Source organism: Puma concolor, chromosome C1 (genome assembly GCF_028749965.1).
Source record: "Puma concolor isolate L17-30 chromosome C1, mPumCon1.1.hap2, whole genome shotgun sequence".
NCBI classification, from domain to species: Eukaryota; Metazoa; Chordata; class Mammalia; order Carnivora; family Felidae; genus Puma; species Puma concolor.
In genome coordinates, this window is record NC_141674.1 from 12,598,203 (window position 1) to 12,625,725 (window position 27,523).

Genomic DNA, 27,523 nt, shown 5'->3' on the forward strand with positions numbered 1-27,523 from the left:
TCTTTAGTGAGGCTCATGTTAGAGGTTTGACCTACAACTGTAAGATAATGCGTCTGTTGTTTTAAGTTGACCAGGTTTGTGATCATTTGTCCCGCAGCAATAAGGAGACTAACACACCTGGAAAAAGGGAATCATTATGGATCCCATTGTGCAGACCCAGAGGGGTGCACTTCCTGGCCCCGGGGTGGTGCTGGCCCCTGAGCTCCAAGCCGGAGGGCAGGGCTCTGTTTGCTTCCACCCCCGCCCCCCGCACCCCGCAGCCCTCCCCGCCTGCGCAGGACAGTGCTGGGGTGCAGGTGGCCGGTATTCTGCTGGCTGGCGGGCTGGCTGGGCGCCCCCTGCCCCTCACCCCCATGCCTCCAGCTCGCACGTCTTTGTGGCATGCCTGTGATGTGCCCGGCGCTGCAGTGACCCAGGCCGACAGTCCCTGCCCTCGGGGGGAGGGGGCGCTGACATTCTGTGCCAGGCTGTATTATTTTCACATGCCAGGCTCTGTTTTAAGAGTTTTACCTGCCTTATCTCATTAATCCTCATGACCCCCTCGGAGGCGGGCACTGTTATAATCCCCATCTTACGGATGTGGAACCAGATGCCGAGGGGACATGGCGTCAGCCTAATGTCAGCCCAGAGCTGAGATGAGGCAGAGCCGGGGCTGAGGCCAGTCAGCTTCCAGAACCGGGGTTTAACCTGCCGAGGTCTCCCACCCGGATCCGGTTTGGATCCTGCCCGCCCTACGCATGAGCTCCGTGACCCAGGACCCGTGGGTTGCCTTATCTGCTTAAGCCTCCGCTTCCTGTCTGTAAAGTGGGAAGATAGACTGGCTGCTGGAGCCGTGTGTGTGTGTGTGTGTGTGTGTGTGTGTGTGTGTGTGTGTGGTGGGGGCGGGGATGAAATGAGATGCAGGGATCGGATGCTCAGCCAGGCCAGCAAGCCGGCTCTTTGTCACTGTCCCCACAGGGTGATGGTCTGTCTGGGGCTGACCCCAGGGCATGAGGGACCCGTGCTGGCCAGTGGGCTGCTTAGCATTTCCAGAGATGCGTCTCCTTCCTTTTGCTTTCTTATAATAGGCATACATGTTTACTGTAGAAAAATTAGAAAGTACAGAAAATGACAGACTAAAGCGAGCTTTAATTCCACCACCGTGTGTTTCTGTCCAGCTTCTTTGCTACGCAGATATGCAAGTATTCATAATATTTTTTTTTTTTTATAGAACTGTGGTTTTATTGCACATGCTGTTTCGTGGCTCATTCTTTGTCCTAATTGCATATTGTGAGCGTTTTCCTGTGAGAGCCTGTATTCTTGTTCAGCACCCCACATGGCTCTTGATAAGTTATTGCTGGGGGGTACAGTGCCTGCCGTGATCTGACCCCCGAGCCCAGGGCCCTCCAGATGTCAGAGGGGTGCGTGCGGCACAGAACGTAAGGGGGGGGGGCCGTGTCAGCATCCGTGGCTGTGGAGGGTGTCCCTGGGGGCCTTGGCACTCTGTCCCCAGTGAGAGCTGTGCTATGGATAGCAAGTCAGGGGTTCTCTTTCCCCCCAGACTTCCCCCTGGCGTCTTCTCACCTCTCAGGGGGTGGCAGAGGACAGACAGACTGGGTCCCCGATCCCTTCTGTAGGAGAGGGACGGCCCGGCTGTGGCTGCAAAGAGGCACGTGCCTGCAGGTTGGTGGCATTGCTCTGGGACCCACAGCCCAGGACCCTGTAACTGGAGGAGGGACGGAGGGGAACGTGGGGAAGGGAGGTGGCACACTGGCAGGATTTATCAAGCGCCAGCCCCCCCTGCTAAGTGTTTTAAGTGCTCGCTTTGATTACTCCTTACCAGAACCCTGCCGGGGAGGTATCGTGGCCCCATCTCGCAGATAGGTTGTCTCGTTAATCCTTGCTACAGGAGGCAGAAACCGTTATTCGGCCCATTCCACAGTAGCTGTGGGACATGTCGACTGTCCTGGCCGCCCAGGACACGCCGAGAAGCCCGTGAGCCCGGTTCCCGACCCTGGCTGCCCAGGGGAAGCAGCGGACAGTTTAGAAACGCCAATGCCTGGCCTCCTCTGGACCACCAGCTCAGGACTGCTGGGCCGGGGCCCTGGCCGGTACCTGCTGGGGGCTTCCCGGGCAATCGCGAGGGCCACTGCTGTGAGTCATCTGACCAGATGATCTTTAAGGCCCTTCGAGCTTTAATGTGTTATATAAACTGGAAAGTGGCCAGTGCTGAAGAGAAATCTGGTAGCAGGGTTAATCTGGGCTTAATGTTTTTGTCATTCTTTTGTGTCTCTTGGATGTAGGGATGGTGGCAGTGGTGACTTTCTGGAGGGGTGATGCCCTGAGTAGGACCGTCCCGGGCAAGCCCTCTTGTCAAGGCCCGATAAGGCAGTCGGTATTCTGGTCCTTTCTATTCCCCATGGGGGGATTCTTTCCACCTTTGCGTTTTTCATACTTTGCCCTGGAAAAGGCCCTGGAATGCCCCGTGTGTGCACGTGGGGTGTATGTGTGTGTGCACAGGGCGCAAACCCAGCCTGCGGGAATCCTCGGGCCGTTAGGGTTTGGGTGGTGTTCCACACCGCGTAGCCCCTGGGGAAGGGACCCTGTGGAATCAGCTGTGCCTGGAGATTCACTGAGAAATGGGGGGCTAGACCAGCAGCTGCAGGGGTGAGGCCACTGACATCGTCTGGAGTGGAGCTTTGATCGAAAACAGGCCGGGGAGGGCACCCGTCGGCATCGATCGTGCCCCCTGTGTGCTGGGGCTGACGGAATGGGGCGGCCAGGACAGAGCAGGTCCCTGCTGTCCCAGGGCACTCACTTCCCTCTCATCTCCGGCTTTTCCCTGGATAGCGAGGAGATGGGCACAGAGGCTGCTTGGAGCTGCGTGGTGGCCTAAGTCCGGTGGAGAGTGCACACCGGCGTTGGGGGACCAAGGAGGCGTCCTTTCTTCTGTCTCCTGCCCCCTCGTTTCCATCGAGCCCCTTGTTCTCCGCTCCTGTCCGCTAACCGGGCTCCTTCCCCCTGCATTCTGGTGGCAGCGGGCTCACCTCGTGAGACTGGAGTCCTGTTAGCGGATGGCCTGTTTCTCAGGTGCAAGATAAGAGGCGTCGAAAGTGCCGGAAGCTCAGATAAGCGTGAGACAGTTGGCTTCTCGTTGACTTTTATGGCTCTTTGGTTATCTTGAAGCGTTGGGGAGGCCCCAAGGGAGGGTTTGCTCCCACGGAGAATTCTGGCCGGGCAGAAGCTGGGAGAGGCTGTCCTCTGGGTCACTGCAGAGCGGGTACCATCAGCCTCATTTCCTGCCACGTCCTCCGCTTCCCTGGCCCGGGAGGTACTTTCCCCTGCGAGGCTTCGCAGGCAGATTGCAGCTCAGCCTTGCTGACCAGGTGACTTGGGGGGAGGTTCCTTCTGAACCTCAGTTTCCTCATCTATAAAACGGTCGTGATGAGACATACACTTGTGCTCAAGGGGTCTCAAGCGTTCAACACAGCATGGGGTACGGCATAGGCACCAGCCAAGTGCAGGGCAGGGGGTGGGTGATTGTCTCCAGCCCAGCCTAGGAAGACCTGTACACCCAAAGGCACTGGCCTTTTCCCTCCCTTGGGGCTCCCAGTCACTCTGCTTGCCTGAGCCGGGGAGGCAGCAGGGGTGGGCACGAAGGTGATTTCTCTCTGCTGGAAGATCCCCACTCCCAAGCCCAGGGGCACAGACTAGCTTCTCCGGTAGTGGAGGTGGCTTAGACCTGCACTGTCCTGTACAGTGGCCATTAGCCACGTGTGGCTATTTAGAATGAAATGACGTAGAATGAAATAAAATGAAAACTTAAGTTCGCTGTGTTTCGGTGATGCTCAGCCCGGAGGCTCGTATTTCAGCCACTCCCGGCTTTTAGTACGTCATGTATTATTTCCAGAGCCCTCCTAAAGCTGCCTGACCTCACCCAAAAATACCCACTGCCTTTTGATGTCACCTTCAGAGTTCACCCAGGGCCTCCTCGGGTGTTCTCTGGCTGAATCGCAATGCAGCCTTGGGGCTGGCTGTTAGGATTTCTCTGGGACAGAGACTTGAACTTGCGTAGGCCCAGTGCTCTTTCTCTCCTTCCTTTAAACATTTTTTTCAAATGTTTTTATTTATTTTTGAGACAGAGAGAGACAGAGCATGAGCAGGGGAGGGGCAGAGAGAGAGAGGGAGACACAGAATCCGAAGCGGGCTCCGGGCTCCGAGCTGTCAGCACGGAGCCCGACGCGGGGCTCGAACCCGCGGACCGTGAGATCGTGACCTGAGCCGAAGTCGGACGCTCCACCGACTGAGCCACCCAGGCGCCCCGCTCTCCTTCCTTTTATTTTTTTTAAAAATTTTTTTCAACGTTTATTTATTTTTGGGACAGAGAGAGACAGAGCATGAATGGGGGAGGGGCAGAGAGAGAGAGAGGGAGACACAGAATCTGAAACAGGCTCCAGGTTCTGAGCCATCAGCCCAGAGCCCGACGCGGGGCTCGAACTCACGGACCGCGAGATCGTGACCTGGCTGAAGTTGGACGCTTAACCGACTGCACCACCCAGGCGCCCCTCTCCTTCCTTTTAAAAAGTCTGCACACTCAAGCCAGGCTCAGTGGCGTTATGACACAGCAAATATGTGATGTAGTTGAATACCTAAATGCCGCTTATCTACTTCCAAGTGGTCTGGTTGAAAGATGATAAAACTTCGTAGGCAGATGGGCTGGGCTGTAGATCCCAGCTCCCGCGGATGCACTGAGCGACTTTGGGCGAGTGAAATGGAGTCTTTGCGAGTCTGCGTCTCCACGTGCGGAATGAGGATCACAGAGCCCGCCTCGCCTGCGTTCTTGCGAAGTGGAATCGGAAAATACAAAGCAAACCGGGAAGCACGCAACAGGTGCTTCATAATGGTCACCGCCTGCCGTGGTCAACATATCGAAGCAGAGAGAGTCTGTGGTTGGGCCACTTTTGAGCCAAATCACCAAGCTGGCGTGGACGGGGGCTGGAACGGGTTTGGTGCCGTCCGAGCACCTGCAAGATGTCTCTGGGTTGAGGAGGTGGGGGGCGCAGGGAAGGGAAGGTGTCAGGGAAGGGAAGGTGGCTCCCGTCAGCCCAGCACCCCGTCCTGGTCTAGCCCAGCCCTGTCCCTCGCTGGCCCGTGGAAAGTGCTACCCTGGACTGAAATATGCCATCTTCTTCACCCCGGGGTGACACTGCTGACTTCTGGCCGTAAAACGTGAGCCAAGATTTGCTTCTCCAGGGCTGCCCGTCACCTAGACCTGCACTGTCCTGTACGCGGCCACCAGCCACGGGTGGCTGTTTAAAATTAAATTACTTGCCGTGAAACAGAACTAAAAATGAAGTCCCTTAGTCCCCTTAGCTCCAGTAATGAAGTTCCACTCATCACATTCCAAGCACCCGGCAGCGTGGCTCGCCGGACGGCACAGACGGAACATTAACAGCATCACAGCCGTCCGTGCTCTCATACCTGAGCCGCAGGTGTAGGAGCCCACGCCGGGGCCAGGCAAGCTGGCTCCACGTCTGGCTCTGCCACTCGGGCAGTGTGACCGTGGCCAGGTTTCCCCCGTGGGCCCAGCGCCCACAGATGGATGCAGGATTCACCTCTTGGCTGCTCCTGGGAGGTGCTCCCTCCCCCTCTTCCTTCTCCTCCCCCCCACCCCTTCTGCTGCCTCCTCCCTCCCCTCCTCCTCCCAGGGCTCTTGTGCGGGGACATTCCAGTCAATTCTTGGCAACCGTGGCTACTGTCTTGGACCGTTTCAGGTCCCTCTGGATCGGCAGGTGTGGCCTTTAGTTTTTTGAGGCTGGACTTAAAAAAAAAAAAAAAAAAAAAAAAAAAACCCAACATTCTTCCTGGAATAGTTTTAGATTTGTAGAAAAGTTGCAAGGGTAGCATACAGAGTTGGGTATACCCAACAGCCCATTTTCCCTGTGGTTAACATCTTACACGACCACGGAACGTTTTCTTTCCTTTCCTTTTCTTTTCTTTTCTTTTCTTTTCTTTTCTCTTCTTTTCTCTTCTCTTCTCTTCTCTTCTCTTCTCTTCTCTTCTCTTCTCTTCTCTTCTCTTCTCTTCTCTTCTCTTCTCTTCTCCTCTCCCCTCCCCTCCCCTCCCCTCCCCTCCCCTCCCCTCTCCTCTCCTCTCCTTTCCTTTCCTCTTAACGGTTGTTTATTTTTGAGAGAGACACACACACAGGGTGTGAGTGGGGGAGGGTCAGAAAAAAGAGGGAGACACAGAATCCGAAGCAGGCTCCAGGCTCGGAGCTCTCAGCACAGAGCCCGACGCGGGGTTCGAACTCATGAACCCTGAGATCATGACCTGAGCCGAAGTCAGATGCTTAACCGACTGAGCCACCCAGCCTCCCCGACCACGGAACATTTCTTGGAAGTGAGAAGGCACTGCGGGCACACGATCATTCACTGAACTCCAGGCTTTATCTGAGTCTCGCCAGGTTTTCTTCTCACACCCTTTTCTGTTCTGGGATGCCGTCCAGGCTCCCACGTTGTGCACGTACTTGTTGTATGTTTAGCCTGGTCTGTGACAGTTTCCTAGTCTTTCTTCCCTTGCTTTTCACGATCTTGGGAGTGTTGGGGAGTCATGGCCAGGGGTTTGTAGAATGCCTGGGTTTGTCTGGCGCTCTTCCTGCGATCAGACTGGGGCTACGGGCGTGGGGTTACAGTGCTGCAGAGGACAGACGGCTTCTCGTCACATCCCGTCGGGGTACACGGCGTCACGTGTGATGTCGCGGGAGATGTTCACTCAGCCTCTTGGTTGAGCTGGCATTCGCTGCCTGGCTAGTTTTCCCTCTGAGTGTCTGTGGCCGGGAAGCTGGCCTCCGGGTCCGGCCCATCCTCACGTCGTGGGGGATGAAGTTCTGCGTCCCGTGCGTGGTTTTGTGAAGCTTTCCAAGACCTCGTTTCCCACAGAGGCAGGGGTCCCCCGACCCCAGCCCCCATCTTGCCCAGAGGAGAATGGGCGATGGCCAGCCCACTGAGTCTGCCCCGGAAGAAAGACGGGTGCCCTTGCATCCAGGCACCTGGCCCTCAGCACTGGGGTCTTAGGGTGCTTTCCAAAGATGGGGAAACTGAGAGAGGGAGGGGCTTGTTCAAGGCCAGCCCAGCGGCGGCCTCCCCTGCTCTCCTGACTCACGGCTTTGGGGGCCAGGGGCTCCTGGGCTTCAGCCCCCCCCGCCCCTGCACCTCATGCACCCTGCCGTCCTGGTGAGGGGCTACCAGAGGCTTCGAGGAGCCGGCCGGCCCGTCCCTCCCTGCTCAGCGGCACCGTCCCTGTCCCCGCTGGCTCCCTGACTCTGTTTCTTGGCCCGCAGGGTGCCACCGGTGGTGAGCAACGGGGATGCTGTGGGTGCTGCTCTCTCCGGGGTCCGGCGCTCCAGCTGGAAGCGGAAGAGCTCCCGCCGGAGTAAGTGCCCCCCCCCCCCCCCAAACCTCATCTTAGCTCAGGAAGGTGGTACCGTGATAACCTTAGAGCCCCTTGCTCAGGCCCAGAGGGCTGATGTGGGCTCCCCCGTGCCACAGGGGCGTCCTCACTGGGTGGGCTGCCGCAGGCTTGGTGGCACCTCTGAGGGGGACCGGCCGCTGCCCATGCCTGGGAGTTGCCCCCGTCTCCTGCCCGATGGGAGCCATGGTCCAGGAGTAGATCGTGTGTTTGACCGCTTATCTGTTCCCCCAAATACCCAGAAGCTCCTACAGCAGGGCGGATGGGCTGGCAGTGGGGTGCCCTGCTGCCCAAGACGAGGTCCCTCCCGGGAGCAGAAGCCACCAGGTAGGCAGGAGGTCACCTTGCAGAGGGCAAGGTGCCAGGAGGGGGAGGCGGGAGTGAGGAGAACCTGAGAGTCCTGAAGGCAGAGAGGCGGGAGCAGAGCTCAGGGAGAGAGCATCCAGGCAGGGTCCACCTGTGCAGGAGCCCCAGTCCCCCCCAGCCCCAGGGTGGAGGGGGGACATCTGGCACCCTGGGAAGCAACGGCCTTGGTGTGATGGAGGGTAGCATCCAAGGGGTGATTGGGGCGAGGTGAGGCTGCATGTCCCCAGCTCCTTCTGGGGCCGTCCAGCCCTGCTTTTCCGAAGGCAACAGGGAACCACGAGAGGGGAGCCGGAGATGCTGTGGGGTGGGGGCAAAGCCATAAGACAGGGTGGGGTGCCTGCAGCCCAGTGGGGAGGCTGATGGCCAGAACTAGGGACCTGAAGAGAGGTGAGCAGGTCTCAGAGCCATGTGGGAAACAGAGTCCGTATGGGGGTGGAGGAGGGGGTCGAGGGTGAGGCTTGACCAGGCTCTGGGGGCCCTGGGGGCCCCGGGACAGCCAGAAGCATTGAAGTTAGGACCGTGGGGATTTCAGAGCCCATCTGGTCCTGTGTCTTCTGCGAAGGGCAATGGGGCGAAGACAGGCTCCCATCAGGGTGGGGACTGGTTTTCCAAACCCTGGCTCTGTGGAGGGAGGCACACCCCTAAAGAGGGCAGAGGTTGGGCACACAGTTTTGAGGGAAGACCTCCTTTTTTTTAATGTTTATTTTTGAGAGACAGAGAGAGACACAGTGCGAGCAGGGGAGGGGCAGAGAGAGAGGGAGACACAGAATCCGAAGCAGGCTCCCGGCTCCGAGCTGCCAGCACAGAGCCCGACGCGGGGCCCGAACTCACGAACAGTGAGATCGTGACCTGAGCCGAAGTCAGGGGCTTTAACCTTAACCGACTGAGCCGCCCAGGCGCCCTGAGGGGAGACCTCCTTAATGTGTGCATCCGGGTAGCTGCTAACAGGGGCAGAGTGCGCGCCTGCCCTGCCCCCTTGCAGCCCAGCAAAATACTAGCAGAGGGATGTGTTTGTTCGCTGAATTCTTCAGCAGTCAGGATCCTGCTGGCTGAGTTTTGGGGGGGGCCTCTCCTTCACCCCACTCTCCAAATCCATCTCCCCTCCCCCCATTCCCTGTCCTCAGTAGGGCTGCTTTGCCCGGCCACCTCTGGGCGGGAGGTAGTTCCTTTAGGGTAAGTCCCGTGAGGGCTTCTGGGCCCCTGAAGATGTCCCCCGGGCCCCAGGGCACAGGCGCAGGGTCGGCTTCATGCTCCCTGCAGGTGCCGCGAGCAGCTGCGGCGTCAGCCAGATGGGCAGGCCTGTGGGTGGCAGGGAGGCAAGTGGGGGTCTGCCGGCTCGCCAGGAGGGTGCCTTGGGGCGGAGGGCGGGGAGAAGCAGCGGAAGCGTGTCCTCCGAGAGGAGAGCAGCCCGCAGGGGCTCCCCAGGGGCCGGGCCGCGGGGCCCAGCCGTAAGGCTGCGGGGCGGCGGGAGGGAGCCGCCGGCTGGCGCAGTCCCGCTGGCAGCCCGGCAGCCGCCTCCGCCCCTAGCGCTCTTGTCCTCTCCCTTCGCTCCCAGTCGACCGATTCACTTTCCCCGCCCTGGAAGAAGATGTGATTTACGACGACGTGCCCTGCGAGAACCTGGATGCCCATCAACCCGGTACGCCTCCTCCGCGCTTCCGTGCCACCTTGGGGGACGGGCCGGGGGGCGGGGCCTGGGGAGGGTCGTCTTCTATTTGGCTCCCCACCCCACCCGGCCCTGGCCGCTGCCTCCAGCTTTCACCAACCTCAGGTCGTCCTGGGAGAGGATGGTGCCGGCTGGGGGCGTGGCCAGGCCGGGGCTGGGCGGTGTTGGGCTTCGGGGGCAGGGACCCCCGGCTGGCTGCTGGGACCCCCTGGCGGCGAGGCCGGACCTGGCATTTCACCTCCCCAAGCCTCCATTCCTGCCTTGGGAGAAGGGGGTGGTATAGTCCGGGCTTCCCAGGGCTGCTGGGGAGAAGGGCAGCTCGTTAAACCTGACCGCTGAGGCAGAGAGGGCTCCAGAAAGCCTGTGCCTTGCTTGCTCTGGGCCCAGGGAGGCCGGGGCGGGGGTGTGGGGGGTGTGTGGGGGGGTGGGGATTGTGGCTGTAGAGAGGAAGCAGGGTGGGGTGGGGGTAAGTCTGCCCCAGCTGCCCCCCCCCCCCCAACCGCCCCCCAGCATAGAGTCAGTCACCCAGCAGGAGAGAGCATCACTCAGATCCAGGGAGGAGGAATGGTTAGTAACTTCACAGCCAGAGCCGTCTTTGTCCAAACACATCAGGGTAGCGACTCTTCGTGTTTGATTTCCTGGAATCTGCTTAGAAACTTTGATTTGGGGTATCGTGGCCTCAGTGTACAGACGAGGAAACTACAGGCAGAGCTGGGATTTGAACCTGGTTATTCTGCCTCCAAGTCCGCTGCTCTGTCCCCTGCCCCGGGAGGATTTGGGTGGCATCTTATGACCGATGACGCACATCTGCTCCCACCGGTCTGTCAACCCCTTGAGGTCAGCAAGGCAGGCCCAGTGGCTCCCGGGGACAGTTGCATCTGAGAGGTTAAGACACCGTCTCCAGATCACACAGCCCGTGTTTGAGGGGCTTCTAGTCTGATAGGGGTGGCCAGCACCATCTTGGGCTGTGCGTAGTCCAATGGGGGAGACACGTGGATAGCACTACAAGGCCCCAGGGCGCCCACAGCCATGCTCCCGACTCCTGTTCCAGGGGCAGGGACAGGTGGGCTGATGGTATGCACATCCCTTTAGCAAGTCCCGGAGGTGCTTGGAACATCCCTGCTGCTTGCTCCTTTGAATCCAGGGAGAGGAGGGGGAAGGGCACGCTGTACTGGGAGGCAGTGGGGTCTTGCCGAAGGTCCTGAGTGGCTGCAGTCCATTGTTTAGCCCTGTTGGGCTGTCTTCCCGCCTGAATCAAATCAAGCAACACATTACTTGGCCCCAATCTTCACTGAACAAGGATCACTATTATGCCATCCTGCATTTGACCCCGAGGTGGTTACAAGCAGGCAGCCTGGGAATCAGCTCCTGAGCCTTCAAGTGGGGGACCGTGACACCCATCCGAGGGCCCCCACCCTCACGGCTTCGGGACGGTGAGTCCCAGGAGGCTGTGGCTGGCCCTCAGTGGGGGGTCAGCTCAGGGCTGGCCCTCAGTAGGTGCACTGCACAAACGATGGTACTGTCGTTACCACGTCTGCCAGGGCCCAGCACTGACCTTCACGGACCGATGTGGGCTCAGTGGGCACGGGAGAGGAGGCTGTCAGCTGAGCAGCAGGCCGCACACGCAGCCCTTGGTTCAAATCCCAGCTCTGCCGCTGATTAGGGCACAGAGCTCCGTGCCTTCGGGCCTTGGCTTCTTCATATGACATCAGAATATCATCCTTACCTCATGGACTGTCATTCTGAAGCTCTGGGGAGTGTCACATCAGAGAACCGCTTCCTATCTCTGGACCTCAGTTGACGCATCTGTAAATTTGGGACAGTCACAGCTGCATCCTGGGCTTGTGAGTTTGCCGTGAGGTAATTGACGCAGAGCACTGAGCCGGTGGTGGTCCGTGCTTTGCAGGGGGAAGCCGTTCGTGAAGCCCGAGGCCCCGGGAAGCGGAGGGTGGGAGCCAGGATCCCTGTGAGGCCCCTGAAGGCTGAGGCTTTGGTCCAGGCTCAGGACTCTGGTGGCACTGTCTCCACTGGAGAGAATATTTCTAAATGAGCCCAGGAGGTGGTCAGGTTAGCCGGCCTCATAGAAGGCAGCGTGGTGAGTGGAGGGAGCCTGAGTCTGCAGCTCCTTCTCTGTGCCCTGTCTGACCTTGGACAAGCCACCTGTCTTCTCCAGGCCCCTGTTTTCTTGTGTTTCTAATGAGGCGGTGATTATTTGTAGCCCGCCGACCTTAGGGCTGCGGGAGAATCCAGCAAGAGAGGTGGCTCTCACTGAGGACATAGGCGGGTGGGAGGCCGGGGCTCATGGAAGCGTGGGGAGGTGGGCATTCGAGATGCTGCCTGGGTTCTTCCTCAGAAGGAGCCCCAAGAACTGGGCTCTGCCCCTTTACTCCCCAGTCATCGGGCCTCCGCTGCGGTAATAAGACAGTCGACCCAGTCTTGTAAAGGTCAATAGCCTGGTTACCAGCTGCTCCTGTCCCTGGAGATGTTAGTCACTTTTATCTTTTGCTTAAAAAATAACCTCACGCTCCCGCCTCATCCTGAGACCTGAGCCCCCAGCTAAGCCTCAGTGTGTCTGTTCTTTGGGTGACAGTCTCCCAGACCCCACACTCCCCAGCTTTCCGGTAGGGGCTCTGGGGTCAGTGGGATGATTCCCGGGCCCATGCAGACACTCCCCCCTCCCCCCCACCTCAAAGCAAGGATCAGCTGCTCTTTGCTGATCACCTGCCATGTGCTACACTCTTTGCTAGAGCTTTTGGTTCATATTTTATTTACTCGACCTTTTCTGGCTTGTTGTTGTCGCCGTTTTTGCAGAGAGGTCTCCGATAACCAAAGCTCCCTGTTCTGAGCAGATTTTTTTAAAAAACCCTTCCCAGTGCTGTATTTCTTGTGCGTTGACAAAGGCATTTTCATATTGGTGCGCTTTTTGGGGGTCTGGCCTCAGTGAGGCCTGCAGTTCGGTTCTCCCTCAGGTGACAGGCCAGGAAGTGCAGCCCAGAGGGGTGGGAGCGAAGGCCAAGGTCTCGGGATGGGAGAGCTGGGGTTACCTGGACAGCAGCTCTCCCACCTCAGCCTCAAAGCTGAGCATCTCACTCCGGATTTGACAGGGACCCTGGGAGTACCCAGGCCCCTGAGGGGACCTGTTTCTCCTGGCCAGTGGACTCTCAGCTCTTTGTCCCCCACTTCTCCAGTGGGGCTCTGGAAGACAAGGGAACACTCCTGGACGCTGGGCCTGGCGCGCCCCCTACTGGGCCTACTGGGCCATTCTGGACCTGCACGGGAAACTCAGATGTGGGAAACGCCAATTTAATGCTCCCGACAATTTCCATTTTGCGCGCCCCCCCCCCCCACCCCGAGGATGCTGGGGCTGGAGCTGAGGGCCCGATTCAGGACTTGGTTCTAGGTCTTGTCTTTCCCACTGAAACATGCTCCGAGGCCCAGGATGAGCACTCAGATCCCAGAAGAGCAATACGGAGGCGCGGGGGGAGGGGGTTAAGGAGCCTGTTGCGTTCCCGACTCGTTTCTTGCGCCTCTCCGGTCTTTCTCGTCTCCTCCTCGCTTACCAGGTGGATGTTGTGTGGTCCTCACCCCTGCTCTGTGGACCGGGAAGTGGGGGCGGAGCCCCACCTGCCTGCCTGGGTCAGGAATCAGGTCTGGTGGCCTTGGCACCGGGGCCTCCCCTCACCAGCCCTGTTCCCTGGCCTGCAGGGGCGGAGAGGAGCCTGCTCTACGAGGATGTGCATCGGGACGGAGCGCCCAGGGAGCCCGAGGACCTAGGCTGGAGCTCCAGTGAGTTTGAGAGCTACAGTGAAGACTCGGGGGAGGAGGCCAAGCCAGAGGCCGAGCCCGCCAAGCACCGAGTGTCCTTCCAGCCCAAGGTAAGGGGTAGGCACCTCCCACCCCGGCCAGGGCTCCAGGACCCCCTGGGGAGGGGGTGAGGAGGGTGGGAAGGGTTGGCCTCAGACTCGTATCCTGTTAGGGAACCCCCCCGCCCCCAGGAATGTACAGTGAGAGGGGCGGTGGCCCGGGTACCCCAAGCATAGGAAGAGACCCCCCGGCATTGCTGTTTGTGCCCCAGTGTGGAGTCCCACGCAGGGCTCAGTCCCCCGACCGTGAGATCATGACCTGAGCCGAAATCAAGTCAGACACCCAACCTACTGAGCCCCTCCGAGGTCTTTTGAGATGCCATCCGTGCGTTGGTTTCTGCCTGGAACAGGGTTCATTCTGCTGGCTTCGTGGAAGGAGCCGGAAGCCGAGAGGAGGACGGACTGCTTCCTCCTGAGACAGACTGCTCCTCCCGTTTGTTCTACAGAAGCCAGCAGAAAGCAGATTCTACCCATGCTGAGATTTGGGGTTTAATGGGAACCACTCCTTACAGGCAGGCCCCGCCCGACCAGAGGTGACTGGGTCCCTCTCAGCCTCTTTGTGAAAAAACGCACATGACAGATACCCAAAGGTGGTGCAGGGAGAAGGTAGGGGCCCCAGGACTAGGCTGGGGTTATAGCACCCCATGTCTTTCCTAGTGCATCCTGCCCCTTTCGGAGTTTGAGGATCCCCTCTGGGGGAAGGCTGCCGGCCAGAGCGGCACCCACGCCTCTGAGTCCTCGAGGAGCCTGGGGGCGGAGCAGGTCTCTCTCGAATGTGGTCTTGCGGCCGGGCCTCCGTGGGCCGGGCCACGGAAGATGGCCTTGGTATCTCGCTAGGATGAAGTTAAGCATCTATGATACCTACCCTGTGCCCGGTCGTTTCTCAGGGTGCGGGCAGGGGGGAGCTTGAGGCCTGGGCCAGCCCTTGTTCTCAGCCTCTGGCTGTCCCTCCTGATCCCCCTGGGCCACTTTCCCAGGCCCCTGCCACACATTTCTCAGAGGGCAGGAGGTGTGGAGATGCCGAGTTTGGGCTTCCCAGTGCTGGTGCTCAGTCTTATATAAGCATCAGGACCACGAGGGGAGCTGATTGAAATCGCAGATGCCAGGGCCTCACTCCCAGGGACTCCGGCTCATGGTTTGGGGGTGGGGGGTGGGAGCCTGGCAATTTACCTTTTTTTTTTTTTTCAAGTTTATTTATTATTTTTTTTAATTTTTAAAAAATGTTTACTTTTTGAGAGAGAGAGAGAGAGAGAGAGAGACAGAGTGCAAGCAGGGGAGGGGCAGAGAGAGAGAGAGCGAGACACAGAATCCGAAGCAGGCTCCAGGCTCCGAGCCGTCAGCACAGAGCCCCACGTGGGACTCGAACCCACAAACTGTGAGATCGTGACCTGAGCCGAAGTCTTGCGCTCAGCCGACCGAGCCACCCAGGCGCCCCCTCCCTGGGCTGGCCCTCACCATGGCCGGGCCCCAGGGGAGGAGTCTCTGGCGGCCGACCATTAGCGTTTGTCCCTCAGACCCTCAAGCGAGGGGCTTTGGACCCTTCCTCAGCAGACAAACAGTGTGGCAGAGTTCTTGGAATTTCTAACCGGGAGGACTTTTTGTCTGGCTGCGGGCCACGGCCTGCCTGTTCCCCAGACAGCAGGCCCCCAGGGAGGTGAGGGTTGTGGAGGGACCTTTCCTTTGGCACCTTGCCTGCTGTGCTCTGCCCTCCTGGGCCGCTTGGGGCCCACCTGCTTCCGTGCCTGGCACCGCCGTGGCTGAACGTTCTGGGGCCACCACTGCTTGGCCGTGTCTTGTGTGTGCTGTGGGGCATGGGGCCACAGAGATCTGGTGGTGTTTTGCCCTGTCCTTGGAGTCTCACGGGGGCCTAGCTTCCTGTTCAGCTGCAAGCTGTCCCTGCTTCAGGTGTCTTAGAAGGCCAGCCCTCAGCGGGTGGATTTTTGCCAAAGAAAGTGACCGAGGGGTCTTCAGAGGGACCCCCTCAGAAGCACCTGACCCAGATGTAAGCAGGGGCCTGATCCCATTATGTTAATAAGTACCTGCTGATGGCCACCCATGGTCCTTGGGATTTTTTTTTTTCTTTCTAACCAGTTGTGGATTGGGCTGCATTGGATTCTTCCTTTTCCTGACTGTGACCTCTTCATAATTAAGGTTACCATGATCCAGCTGGCCAGGGCACTGGGCAGAAACGCCAGCTCTGACCTCTGACCTCAGCCTTGCTCACTCCCCTGCTCAGATCGGACCAGTCTGCAATCGATCTCTGATCCGGGTTCTTCTAATCCTGAGAGAGGCAGAGGGGAAGTGCAAAACCAGGGGCTTTATGATTTTATTGTGTCAATTTACAGGTGAACCAGGGCTCAGGACAAACCCCAGCCTCTCTCCAGTTGTGGGGAGTCTGAGTAACTCTCAGAAGGATCCCTGTCCTGCGATTTCTTTCTTTTTTTTCTTTAAATTTTTTTAAACATTTATTTATTTTTGAGAGACAGAGAGAGACAGAGCACGAGCAGGGAAGGGGCAGAGAGAGAGGGAGACACAGAATCTGAAGCAGGCTCCAGGCTCTGAGCTGTCAGCACAGACCCCGATGCGGGACTCGAACTCACGGACCATGAGATCATGACCTGAGCCGAGTCGGACGCTTAACCGACTGAGCCACCCAGGTGCCCCCTGTCCTGCGATTTCTTTGCATTGACAATAGAGAGCCTCTGCATAGTGTGGTGCAGTTTACAAAGTGGTTCCAGTGATTTTCCTGATACCCTAAAGTGGTTGGTGTTATTTGGATTAAGAGTCTCATGTTATTGATCAGAGACCCTAACACAGAAGTGTAGAGAGGCTAAATGATATGGTTAGGGTCACGCAGCCAGTAAGTGGTATACAACTCAACATCACACAAGATTTGAAAGAACATACATCGTTCTTCTGTCCATGCATCCATGCACCCATCTATTCATCCATCCAAGCATCCTTCCTTCTATCCTCCCTCCTTCCCTCCCTCCCTTCCATCCATCCATCCATCCATCCATCCATCCATCCGTCCATCCATCCATCCTACCAACTATCCACCCATTCAACAAATATTGAGCACTTATAATCTGAAAGATAGTGTAATACTAGCTTCCATGTTTTGAGTGCTTGCTAAGTCTTGGGGTCTACACGTATTTCCCATTCCATCTTCTCAGTAACTCCGTGAAGTGGTTATCATCCGGGCCGCTTTCCCAGTGAGGAAGGTGTCCCTCCGGGAGGTGAAGACACTATTCTGGCTAGTGAGCGGGGGGTGGCGACTTGAACCCAGGCCCGCCTGCCTCCAGCGCTCCTGCTCGTGGTCCCCTTCCTGGTCTACTCCGGAAGTAGTACCTTGTTGGGGTTCTGAATGCTTCACCGGATGTCAGTGTTGCTCATGCGTTTGAATGTCTGTGTTTGTCTCTCCATCCATCCGTCTTCCCAGGTGGCGCGTAAGCTAGTCAGCCACCCTTCCTTTCATCCAGACGCCCACCTGCCCTCCCTCCGTCCGTCCGTCCGTCCGTCCGTCCGTCCCTTGCTCTGTTTGCCCACTCCTTCCTGCAGCGGCGTGCCAGAGTCCGCTCTTCCTAGCTCACGACAACTAGGAACCAATCGCGCGCTCTTTCCGACTCCGCATTCAGCGACGTCACACTAGTGGCTTGAAATTTGCCACGGTGGCGTAGTGACATCATGGAAAGCCAACGAAGCAGGGGTCTATTTCCTGGAGAAGCGCGTGTTAAATATTTACCGGCACGGCACTGCTTCCATCCGTCCCCTGGTCCCCCCGGGTTTTTATCCATCTTCTTGTCCGTCTGTCCGTCCATTTACCCAGATCTGCACTCCTCCAGCCGAGTTTATCCATTTGCTCATCCAGCCATTTTTCTGTCTGTCCATCCAACCACTCATCCCTCTGTTTATAGTCCATCCGTCTGTCCAACCAGCTCTCTGTCCATTCACCCGTCTTCCTGTGCATTGGCCCACGCACCTGCCCATCCATCCATCTCCCAAACTTGCCAAGGACCTCCTGTGTCACCAGCCCCTCGCTGGCCCCTGGCATATGGGGGGATGCCTGAGACACAGTCCTTGTCCTCTAGGCACTGTTCCCCTTCTCTGAGCGGGGCCGGCTGGTCCCCTGCCCCTGGCCCCCCAGCAGCCAGGACTCCCAGCCCCCGCTGCCTGCGCGTTGGGGTGGGACGCTGCTGGAGCCGATCCCCGGCGGGAGCCATCCCCAGGCCCCACGTCCCACCTCACCTGGTCTCCTTTCTCCTCTGTTGTCCTGTCTGTGTCCTCCCGTCCCGCCTGCTCCTCGCACCTGCTCTCCTTCTGCCTGGCTGCTTGGGGGCTCCAGCTTTCTCCAGACCTGACTAGGCTAAAGGAGAGATACGCCAGGACTAAGAGAGACATCTTGGCTTTAAGAGCCGGGGGGAGAGACGTGCAGGCGCTGAAGCACAAGTACGACTGTAAGGTACTGTCTGTCTGTCCCCCGGCGGCCTGGCAGGGGCCCGCCCCGACGCCGGAGCCTGGCCGCCTCTCGCACCTGTGCCGGGACCGGTGGTGCCGGCACCTGCTCCTTTCCACGTTCTCGCCTCTCTCTCCGAGTGAAACTGTCACTGTGCCAGAATTCCTGGGGGGTGGGCTGGGCTGGGCTGGGGCGGTCTGCAAACTCTGGGGTCCTCAGAATCACCTGGGTGCTTTGGAGAATGCAGATTCCTGGGCTGCACCCCCAGAGATGCTGATTCTGTAGGTCTGGACTGAGGCCCAGGAATCCGGGAATTTGGTAACTGTGGCGGTGGGTTTGGGTGACACCTGGAGAGATGTGAGCCTTAGTGAGTGATGCTGAACGTTCCTCCCGCCCTGAGCCGTTCAGAGAGATCCAGGGTAAGGAAGTCTGTAGGAGAAATCATAACACCTTGGTCTTAGATGAGACCCAGACTTCTGGATAACGATGACACCGACAGCAGGAACTTCTCTTAGTTGAGCACCTACTATGTGCTGTGGAGGCCTGCAGGCCTGGCTCTGAATCCCCGTCCCACCACTTCCTCTCTTTGTGATCCCGGGCAGGTCTCTTGACCTCTCTGAGCCTTGGTTTCCTCACCTGTGAAATGGGGGCATTAACAGTACCAGCCCCCTGATAGATGTAAAGATTAGGTGAGCTCAGATCTATAAGGTGCTCAGTGCTGTGCTTGGTGTGACCTAAGAGCTCAGTGGGTGGTGGCTACTATTACTTACACACCTGACCGTTTTATCCCCAGGGCATCCGGGGAGGCAGCTGTCTTACTGCTGTCATTTAGCATCAGTGAGGCTGGAGAGAAGTAACTGGCCGATGGTCACAGCGCTGGTCAGTGGCAGAGCCGGGATTCAAACCGGGGTCTGCTGTCCATCCTGTGCCACGTCCTGTTTCATCAGAACCCGAGGCCTCCCCGGAGGGGGCGGGGGAGGAGGAGGAGGAGGTGGCGGGGGAGGGGAGGCACTTTATAGTTCCTATACACATGCCTTGGGGGGCCTGTGACCTGAGGGGGGCAGGTTTATGTTCTCAGAAGGCAAAGGCCCAGAGAGGAGAGGGAGCCTTGAAGGGAAGATTCTATGACCACTGTTCTTGCCCTGGCTGTGACCCTGGAATCAGACTCCTGGTCCAGCCTCTGCACTGTGGTTGATGGTGGGGACACCTTCCGGGATGTTCATTTGCTGCTCTTCTTTGCCCAGGAAAACAGCAAGAGAAGACCGCTTTGGGAGTTTGTAGGATAGCCGCCTGCCCCAGCTTTCTTCCGGGAAGGAACTGGGCTCAGAGCAGAGGTTTCCAATCTGGGGCTTGTGACCCCTCCCAACCCCCAGAGGAGGACGAGCATCTCTGTGTAGTTTCTGGGGTCGGACATCCGTGCTTCTCCTTAGATTATCACAGGTGTTTCTGACCCCCGAGCCCCACTCCTAGAAGCCAAGAATCACCACTGAAGAATTTTACCATTTCCATGCAGGGAGGCCCCAGGGGACTTCCCTTTCCTCCTGCGGGGTGTGTGTGTGGGGGGGGGGGGGGCGAGGGGTGTTTCCAGAAGTCAGCATTGTTCCTGAAAAGCCACCACCACCCCGTGCCCCAGGCCTCACGCCCAATGGGTTTTTGGCAAGGCCGGCTGCTCAGGGCCCTTCCACTGGGGACCAGGGGGTTTGCTTGGAGGAAGGTGACCTCCTCCTCCAGGGACCAGAGCCCCCCAGGGGAGTGCTCTCCGCCTTCAGCAGAGAGTTTCAGGAAGGAGAGAGTGTTCTAGAACTGCGCTGCCTATCATGATAGTCATGTGGTTCTTTACGTTTAAATCAGTTACAATTAAATATAACCGGGACTTCAGGTCCTTAGTGACAAGAGCCACTTTTCAGGTGGCCCAGGAGTTACTGGTGGCTGGTGGACCCCCTGTGGGCACACCGAGAGTCGGCATTTCCATCACTGAGAAAAGTTCTGTGGGATAGGGCTGACCGTGTGTCGGGGAAGATGCCAGGGCTGGGGGCTGGAGGGTCAGTGCAGGGATAACTTCCGGGACAGCGGCTCTGTTTGCGGGCCCCGGGCTCCCCCAGTGCTCAGCTCGCGGCTTCCCCCTCCTGGGCGCGGGTCCTCTCCCGCCTCACATCCTGCTTTGCCTGCCGCGAGGTGTGGTGGCCGCGGTCCGTCCCCACGCCGGGGAAGCTGTGCTCGGCTCCGTGGCAGCTCCGGCCTTCCCTCCCCTTCCCGGGCCTCGGCGCAGTCAGAAACTTGGCTGCTTTGGGGGGCAAGGGACGGGGGCCTCACTTGGGTTTGGCAGATGGGGTGGGGGTGTGAACTCACTTCCTTCTGCTTGCCCCCAAAGTAACCGCTGCCGTTTGCGCGGATCATCTTACTGTCCAGCGTGCTTCCCTGGCCCCCGTTAGTCCTCATAGACCCTGGCACATCTCAGTGAGGAAACTGAGGCTCAGTGAGGCTAAGTGACTTGTCCCGAGAGGCGCGGCTGGGATTTGAACCCAGGCCTGGCACTCCAGGCCTCGGGTCTTTCCCCTGTGTCATGCCACTGCCTTCATTTGACGCCTACCCGTGCACTTTGTCCCGAAGGGAGACGTCGGGTTAAGACCTCCTTTTGCCAGTAAACAGGGTTCCTCCGGGGTGATCTCCAGGGCACAAATGCCCCTTCTCACCCCTTCCTGGGATGCATTGGGCGGCGTTGCCTGGCTGTCCCCCTTGGCCTCTGCCACCCCGTCCCTGGGAGTGAACGGGCCCTGGGGTCATGATGTGCGCGGCCCCGGCTGGGAGGCCTGCGCGGGGCGGCGTGGCCCTTGGTGGCAGGCGTCCTGGGCTCTCCTTCGGCTTCTCTGATGAGCCCCTCTGCCTTTGCTCAGATGACCCAGCTCATGAAGGCTGCGAAGAGCGGGACCAGGGACGGGCTGGAGAAGACGAGGATGGCCGTCATGCGCAAAGTGTCCTTTCTGCACAGGAAGGACGTCCTCGGTGAGGCGCCGTGGGCCTGGCTGGCGGGAGGGTCAGGACTCGGCTCTGTGACAGCGGGGACGGTGGGCGAAGTCACTCGGGCTCTGGGCTCCTTCGGTGGTCGGAGTCCTCTCTGGCTGGTCCCAGTTAGTTTCTCACCCTCTGGCAGGTATGGTCTACCTCGTTTTGGGGGCCCTGGGGCCTCTCCCTTGGTCTGGGGCCCAGCGGCCCTGCCCTTGGTCTCTGTCCTGGCCGTCTGGGCCCCCCGCCTCTTATGCTGTGCAGCTTACCCGGCCTCATCTTTGGACGCTCCCACCCTTTCCTTTATCCGTCACCCATCGGCCCGGCAGCCGATACTTACTGAACACCCACTGAGAGCCGCACCCCGTGCCGGGTGCAGGGCCACCAAGAGGAACGAAGCAGCATTTCTTCCAGGAATATAAACAGGAAGTGACGGTCAGAGGCGGACAAGCAGTGGTGGGGAAACGTGGCAGGAGCAGGGAGGAGTGCAGTGCGAATGAGCGGTCAGGGAAGGGCTGGGAGGAGGAGGACGCGGGTCAGTTAGGTAGCAGGGGTGGGGGGGGGTGAGTGAGGCAGGGAACAGGAGCGAGCGTGTGGAAAGGCCCAGGAGTGGGGAAGTAGGAGACATTCGAGAAAGGATTGTCGTGATCGTCCACATGTATCAGGCACTTACTGTGCGCGAGGCAGTCTCTTAACGGTCTTTGTGGTTCCTTGCTGAATCCTCATCAACACCGGATGGTACGCAGGGCTGTCCTGTGTCCATCTGGAGACGAGCGAACAGGCACGGAGTGGCTCAGTGACTTGCCTGGGGACACACAGGGACAGAAAGGATAAAGCAGAGGCTTCATGTGGCTGGAGTGAGGGTCCAGGAGACCAGTGAGAGACGGGGGCCACACAGGCGTTCAGGCCAGGGAGGCCTTCGAGACTCTGTGCCCTCTTGAAAAGTTACGTGCTTTACCTTCTCTGTGCCTCAGTTTCCTCATCTGTGCAACGGGGCTGCTGCGGCATCTGCCTCAGGGGCCGGGGTGAGAGTGAGCGAGGCAGTGCGTGGAAAGAGCCCGGCACGGCTCCTGGCTCCTGTGTGGCAGGTGTAATTCTCAGTGGGCAGTCACTCAGTGGAGCTGTGTGCTGGTGGATGGCAGCTCTCTGGTCTGGCTTCAGATCCCGGCTCCCCGGCCCCCTGGCTGCAAGACCTTGCGTAGGCTTCTGCCCCTCTCAGAGCGGCAGGTTCCTCATCTGTGAAATAGGCTTATTACCCCAGCACTGCGTGAACTTGGCACAACCCTGAACCTTTGGGAGAGCCCCGGCCCCCGACCGGGGAGCGGATGGGCGGAGGGGTCCTCTCAGACTCGGTGGGGTGGCCTGGAGGGTGGACGGGGTGACAGGCCGGCTGGCCGCGAGCGGTCCCTGGTCACCCTCCCCACCCCCAGACTGGCCAGGCTGCCAGCGGGCTCTCCCTCGGCCCTCCCCCGCCCCGCCCGTCGGCCCAGAGCCTTCCCCAAAGTGACCCTCCCACCCGCGTGTTATTAATAGCCACGACAGGGCTCGGATCACTGGCCAAGAATGTTGCCCGGTGGCGCATGGGGGAAGAGGAAGCCGCGGGGCCGGCGGCTGGGGTGGGTGCGGAGTGATGCCCGGGGTACCATGTGGGCCAGGCAGGAGGGCCTTCACCACCCCCACCCCCACACTGTCGTCCGCTGTCCCTCCTCCTCCTCCTCTTCTGTCTCCTGTTCAGGTAAGGGCCCGCCCGGGTGTCCCTGCTCCCTCGGCCCCTTCTTTCTGCTCAGCTTCCCCACGGCCACCCCCACTGGGTGTCAGAGTCCTGAGCAGCTAGGGTCCCATCTCCCTGTGCCTGTGCCTCTCTTGTGGGGGCAGAACCATCCAAAGCCAGGTCCCTACACTCTGCCTGACCTCTCTCTCTCTCTCTCTCTCTCTCTGCCTGATCCTTGGCCTGTCTCCTGCTCTGTCCGAGAGCTGCCTCCACTCGGGTCTGCATCGCCCAGTTGAACTTTTTCCCTTTGGGTCTGTCTGCATTAGTTGTGATGAAAACTTGAAAACGCACAGCCAAAGAGCCCCATTCTTCTTGGGGCTTACTTTCTTCCCCCTTTTGGGCATCCAGAAGAAAACTATTTTTAGTGCATAGTGATGGAGACACGGGCGGCCTGGCTTACTCCGGGCCAGGAGTGGGCGGGTCTGAGCAGGGACAGGGACTCTGGCAGAGCTGATCGGGCGAGCTGGAGGCCCCGGACGTGCTGCTCTGTGGCCCCTTGCTCGTTCCCATTAATTTATGGACCGAACGATCTAGCAGAGCGCAGCAGTGAGTGCAGCTTGTGGGCTCTGACCCTGTGCGGCCCCAGGACCCTGGCCCAGGGTGGTTCCCAACTCCTGGGGGGCTGAACAGTCTAGGTCATCCTCGCTTGCGTGTGTCACCAGCCCATCTGACTTTGCAGGTGACTCGGAGGAGGAGGACATGGGACTCCTGGAGGTCAGCGTTACGGACATCAAGCCCCCGGCCCCGGAGCTGGGCCCCATGCCAGATGGCCTGAGCCCTCAGCAGGTCTGTGGGTAGGGTGGGGTGCCGGGGGTCTTTGGGGGCAAAAGGGGTGGTTGGGGACCCCGCGGGTCTGGGTCTTGAAGGGGAAGGGGTGAGCGGGGCCTCCTGGCCGAGCCTCAGCTCGTTCTCTCCTCACCTGCTGCGCAGACTTCCAGATTGGGCCCAGCAGGTCCCATGCCGTTGTCCCGGGGTGGGGACGGGGGGGCCGGCATTCAGAGCCTTTTCTTCCCACCCCCAGGGTGACGAGAGCAGCTCCTGCTTAATCATTTCACACGGGAGATGTCGTTTGCAGGGAAGACCACAGTGACAGAAGGGTTGGAAAGCATTGAGCTATTCCAACTTGGGAGACTACGGAGGGGCCAGCCCACCCTCTATCTCTGGGCTTCTCCCAGGCGCCGGGGGTCTTTGGGCCATGCCTCCCCTCCCCTGAAGTGTCACATGGGACCAGGACCCGGGGGCTTTGCTCCGGGCCTCAGGCACAGGCATGTTGCCATGAGGCATGAAACGGGGTGGGGTGGGGGTGGGGGGGGGGAGACCCCTGCCTTCCCCCGTTGTGGGGACACTAAGCGAGTCGCGTTGGGGCAGCAGGTGCGAAAAAGGATTTGCCCCTCTTTTGGCTGGCAGAGGAGATGCTTGGCCTCTTTTGAAAACCAGGGAGAGGAGATGTGGTGGCCACACCTCACGTCTCAGGACGTGAGTCCATCCGCCTGCTTCCTTCTTTTCTGTTACCCGCCTGGACCCCCCTGCACTGAGGTGGTGACCCCCTGCCCGCGCGCAGCGAGTCCCTGTCAGAGCCAGGCGCGAGCCCAGGCTTCCGGCTCACAGTCCGGGCTGCTCCTGCTGGCATTGGCCGCGTCTCTCTCCTCCGGAGCCTCTTGTGTTTCCCGGTCAGGCAATATGAGTTACTTTGGGCCAGTGGCTCTCAGCCGAGGTGATTTTACCCTCCAGGGGCATTTGGCCGTGTCTGGTGACGTTTGTGGTTGTCGCAACTGGAGGTCCTCCTGGAATCTAGTGGGCGGGGGCCAGGGATGCTGCTGAATGTCCTACAGTGCACAGGACAGTCCCCGACACACAAGAGTCACCCGGCCCCCAGTGTCTACGTGCTGTGGTCAAGAACTCTGCTCTGGGAACAGCTTGGGCACCTGGGGATCGGTGACCGTGACAGTGCATCTGGCTGTGGGGCGGCCTGAAGGACAGTGGGCCTGGCCCATCCTGCGGCCCTGGGGCTGTGCGGGCCGTAGTCAGGCCTGGGTCCCAGGCGGGGCCGTGGGAATTGCTGACAGAGGTGTGCCAGGCGGGAAGGAGGTGTCCAGAGGGGCAGGGGGAGATGTTAGTGGCTGGATCGATGCCCAGGACGGCTGTGGGGGTACAGTGGAATTACCTGGGATGCTCTCACCACCCCCTCCCCCCCGCCCCGCCCATACCCAGGTAGTGCCCTATACCGACTCAGTCGGAATGTCTGGGGAAGCAGCTAGGTGACAGTATTTTAAAGACGCCCATGTGATTCTACTGTGCAGCAGGGTTTGCTTATGCACCTGCTCCCTCTGTGCTGTGGACCCAGGCAAGGGCTCCCAGCCTCTTGCTGGCCAGGCTGCACCTGAGGGGTGTGTTGATGTGGGCCGAGGAGAGAAGGGGCCAGCGAGAGGGGGGCTGGGAGGGACTGGGCTGTTTGGCCTGCGGTGGAGCTCACCCGGTGGGGTGGAGAGTACCCTGAGGGATCCCGTCTGAGGGAGGGGGGTTGGTTAAGGGGTTGGAGCTACGAAGGGTGGGAGCTGAGATCTCTGTTCCGTCCAAGAAAGAATTTTCTCCCCCATTTGTCCCAGGATGTGGGAGGCCACCTGACCCCTTGGAGGAGGGGTGGTGACTCCCTATGCCTGGATGTACGCGAGGAGCGGCCTGGCGGGGGCCTCGAGCCCAGCACCCCACACCCCCCATCTGTAGGCGGGGCTCTGGAGGGCAATGCTGGCCTGCGGGCCCCGGTGGTCCCAGGAGCGGGCTCTGGGAGGGACGAGTCCCTTCCGTCCTGCAGCCCCTCAGCTCTTCTGGCACCAGGACTCCTTATCGGCCCCCTGGGGCCTCTGCACACATCGGGTGCTCCCTCTGTGCTATGGCGGGTGCGGCCACTGACTGTGTTTTCTGGCCCGGGCAGGTGGTCCGGAGGCACATCCTGGGCTCCATCGTGCAGAGTGAAGGTAGCTACGTGGAGTCTTTGAAGCGGGTACTCCAGGTACGACTCCGGGGGCCTCTGGGGACACTTTGTAAGGAGGGTTCGTAGGGAGGTTATGGGCAGTTTTAAGGGGAAGGGGCCACAGGCCAGCACTTTTATGGGGACAGCAAGCGTTCCTGATGCCTGGGAGTTGGCAGGAAGACTGCATTTCTGAACCAGAGTCGCGGGTCTGTGAAGTGAGGTGTGCCCTCTAGAGTAGAGGGCGTGTGGACCCTTCTGTGCCTGGAAGGGACCGTGCTTTCCTCACCAGTCCGGGAGCCCTGGGCCAGGGGCCACGTCTCCCATCATCTGGGATCATCCTGGGCGCCCCTCCCCCCCCCCCCGCCCGAGGCTGGAGTGGATGCACCCCCTCATGGTCTGTCAGTGCTCATGTGACTGGAGTAACCCTGCCGCCCCGGTCTGTCATCTGCACTCCTGAAGGGGTGACTCCTCTGGGGGTGCTGTGACTCCAAGACAGGCCAGCGGGGAAGGGAATTGTTGGGGGTCGTGGGGTGTCGATGACACCGTCCTCTTGCCCCTCCTGAGTTCGGAGCCACACAAGGGCAGCCCGGGTGGCAGGCAGGGAGAGATGACAATATCACCGTGTTCCTGATGGCTGGTGGGGGTGTGGCTCTAGGGCTGGGGGCCAGGGGACTTGCCAGGGGGGCATCGCCGCCACCATTCCATTCGACACGCGGGCTCAGTCACAGGCAGAGCTGCCCAGGGCCGGCCTGGGCCTCGGGGCCTGCCTCCACGGGGCTGTTTGCAGGCGGCCTCTTCCCCCAGTCCAGCGTGACACCTAAGTCACGGGGGTGGGTTGTGGGTGGGCAAAGAGGGGCCAGGAGTGTTATATTCATGGAGACCCTTCCCAAAAGACAGTGAGGAGTGAGGGATAAGTGCCCTCCCACCTCCTGCCTCCGGAAAGGTCCACACATGGCCTGCTGAGTTCTGATTGGCAGGGCAACTGGGTGGGAGGGGCTGTGGCCTGGCCCTGGGGTGCTCACCCCACTGCCCACCCCCCCCCCCGCCCCGCAGGATTACCGCAACCCCCTGATGGAGATGGAACCCAAGGTGCTGAGCGCCCGTAAGTGCCAGGTGGTGTTCTTCCGCGTGAAGGAGATCCTACACTGCCACTCCATGTTCCAGATAGCCCTGTCCTCCCGGGTGGCCGAGTGGGACTCCACCGAGAAGATTGGGGACCTCTTCGTGGCTTCAGTAGGTATCCCAGACTATCTTTCCCCGGCCCCCACCAAGGTGAACACCGCAGCCCTGACCCGGATGTCATCCGGGCCAGCCTCCTGCCTCCACCTGGTCACCTGTCCAAGCCGGCAGGGTCAGGGGGAAGCAGGGCCTGAGTCTGCCTGGCCCAAGCTGGGGTGCACACGACAGCTTCTAGTGGGTCCTTGGAGATGTCTGTGGGCAGGGTGCTGGGGAAGCCAGCTCACTGTTCTGGCCCTGCTGGGGTGGCTGGTCTGAGTACTCATAGGGTGCTCACCCTGCTGGTCTGAGTACCCACAGGGTGCTCACCCGGCTGGTCCGAGTACCCGCAGGGTGCTCACCGGCCTGGTCTGAGTACCCGCAGGTTGCTCACCATATGAGATGCTTTCGCATCCCATGGCCTTGGCCCCCAGAGGACTCTATGCTACAGGGCAAGGGGCAGGTGCACTGGCTTGCTCTCCAGGAGGCCCGGCTGGGTCCCAGCTCAGTTTTGTAACCTTGGCCAGCTCTAGGGCTCTCTCAGGGCTCAGGCCCCCCGTCTGAGGGGGGACTCTTGGTTTTTCAAACTGCAGTCTGTGAACCCCAAAGAGATTTGTGGGGGGTGGGCGCATCAAGTCAGTGGATCTGTTTTAGATCACTGGGTTCTGCTAAAAGGAAAAAATATATATGGTTTTGCAAACCCCAGCATTCAATAGATCTGATATCCTGGTCGGTGTGGACAAGGACCTGGGGTCAGGAGTGCTGT

The 27,523-nt window shown here is 59.6% G+C and overlaps 1 protein-coding gene and 1 long non-coding RNA gene across 13 annotated transcripts in view; one reads left to right on the forward strand and one right to left on the reverse strand.

The window, feature by feature from the left end:
• The window catches only part of ARHGEF10L (Rho guanine nucleotide exchange factor 10 like), a 160,412-nt gene that overhangs the window by 65,172 nt on the left and 67,717 nt on the right, over positions 1 to 27,523 (forward strand). For 5 of the 12 annotated variants that reach the window (XM_086715822.1, XM_086715821.1, XM_086715825.1 and 2 more), the window contains exons 5-12: positions 7,319 to 7,410; positions 9,368 to 9,451; positions 13,184 to 13,353; positions 17,687 to 17,803; positions 20,692 to 20,800; positions 23,251 to 23,357; positions 25,504 to 25,581; positions 26,596 to 26,775. In XM_086715822.1, the coding sequence (XP_086571948.1) occupies positions 7,319 to 7,410; positions 9,368 to 9,451; positions 13,184 to 13,353; positions 17,687 to 17,803; positions 20,692 to 20,800; positions 23,251 to 23,357; positions 25,504 to 25,581; positions 26,596 to 26,775 (937 nt within the window). Of the gene's footprint in view, positions 1 to 7,318; positions 7,411 to 7,688; positions 7,774 to 9,367; positions 9,452 to 13,183; positions 13,354 to 17,686; positions 17,804 to 20,691; positions 20,801 to 22,348; positions 22,536 to 22,930; positions 23,118 to 23,250; positions 23,358 to 25,503; positions 25,582 to 26,595; positions 26,776 to 27,523 lie in introns of those variants that run through there. The other 7 variants (XM_086715828.1, XM_086715829.1, XM_086715826.1 and 4 more) reach the window with 4 other exon arrangements.
• On the reverse strand, positions 15,748 to 22,235 carry LOC147577806 (uncharacterized). The gene is made up of 4 exons (XR_015254504.1): positions 21,759 to 22,235; positions 21,474 to 21,605; positions 18,023 to 20,845; positions 15,748 to 17,707 (listed from the first exon to the last, which is right to left on the reverse strand). It is a non-coding gene; the product is annotated as an uncharacterized LOC147577806 (long non-coding RNA).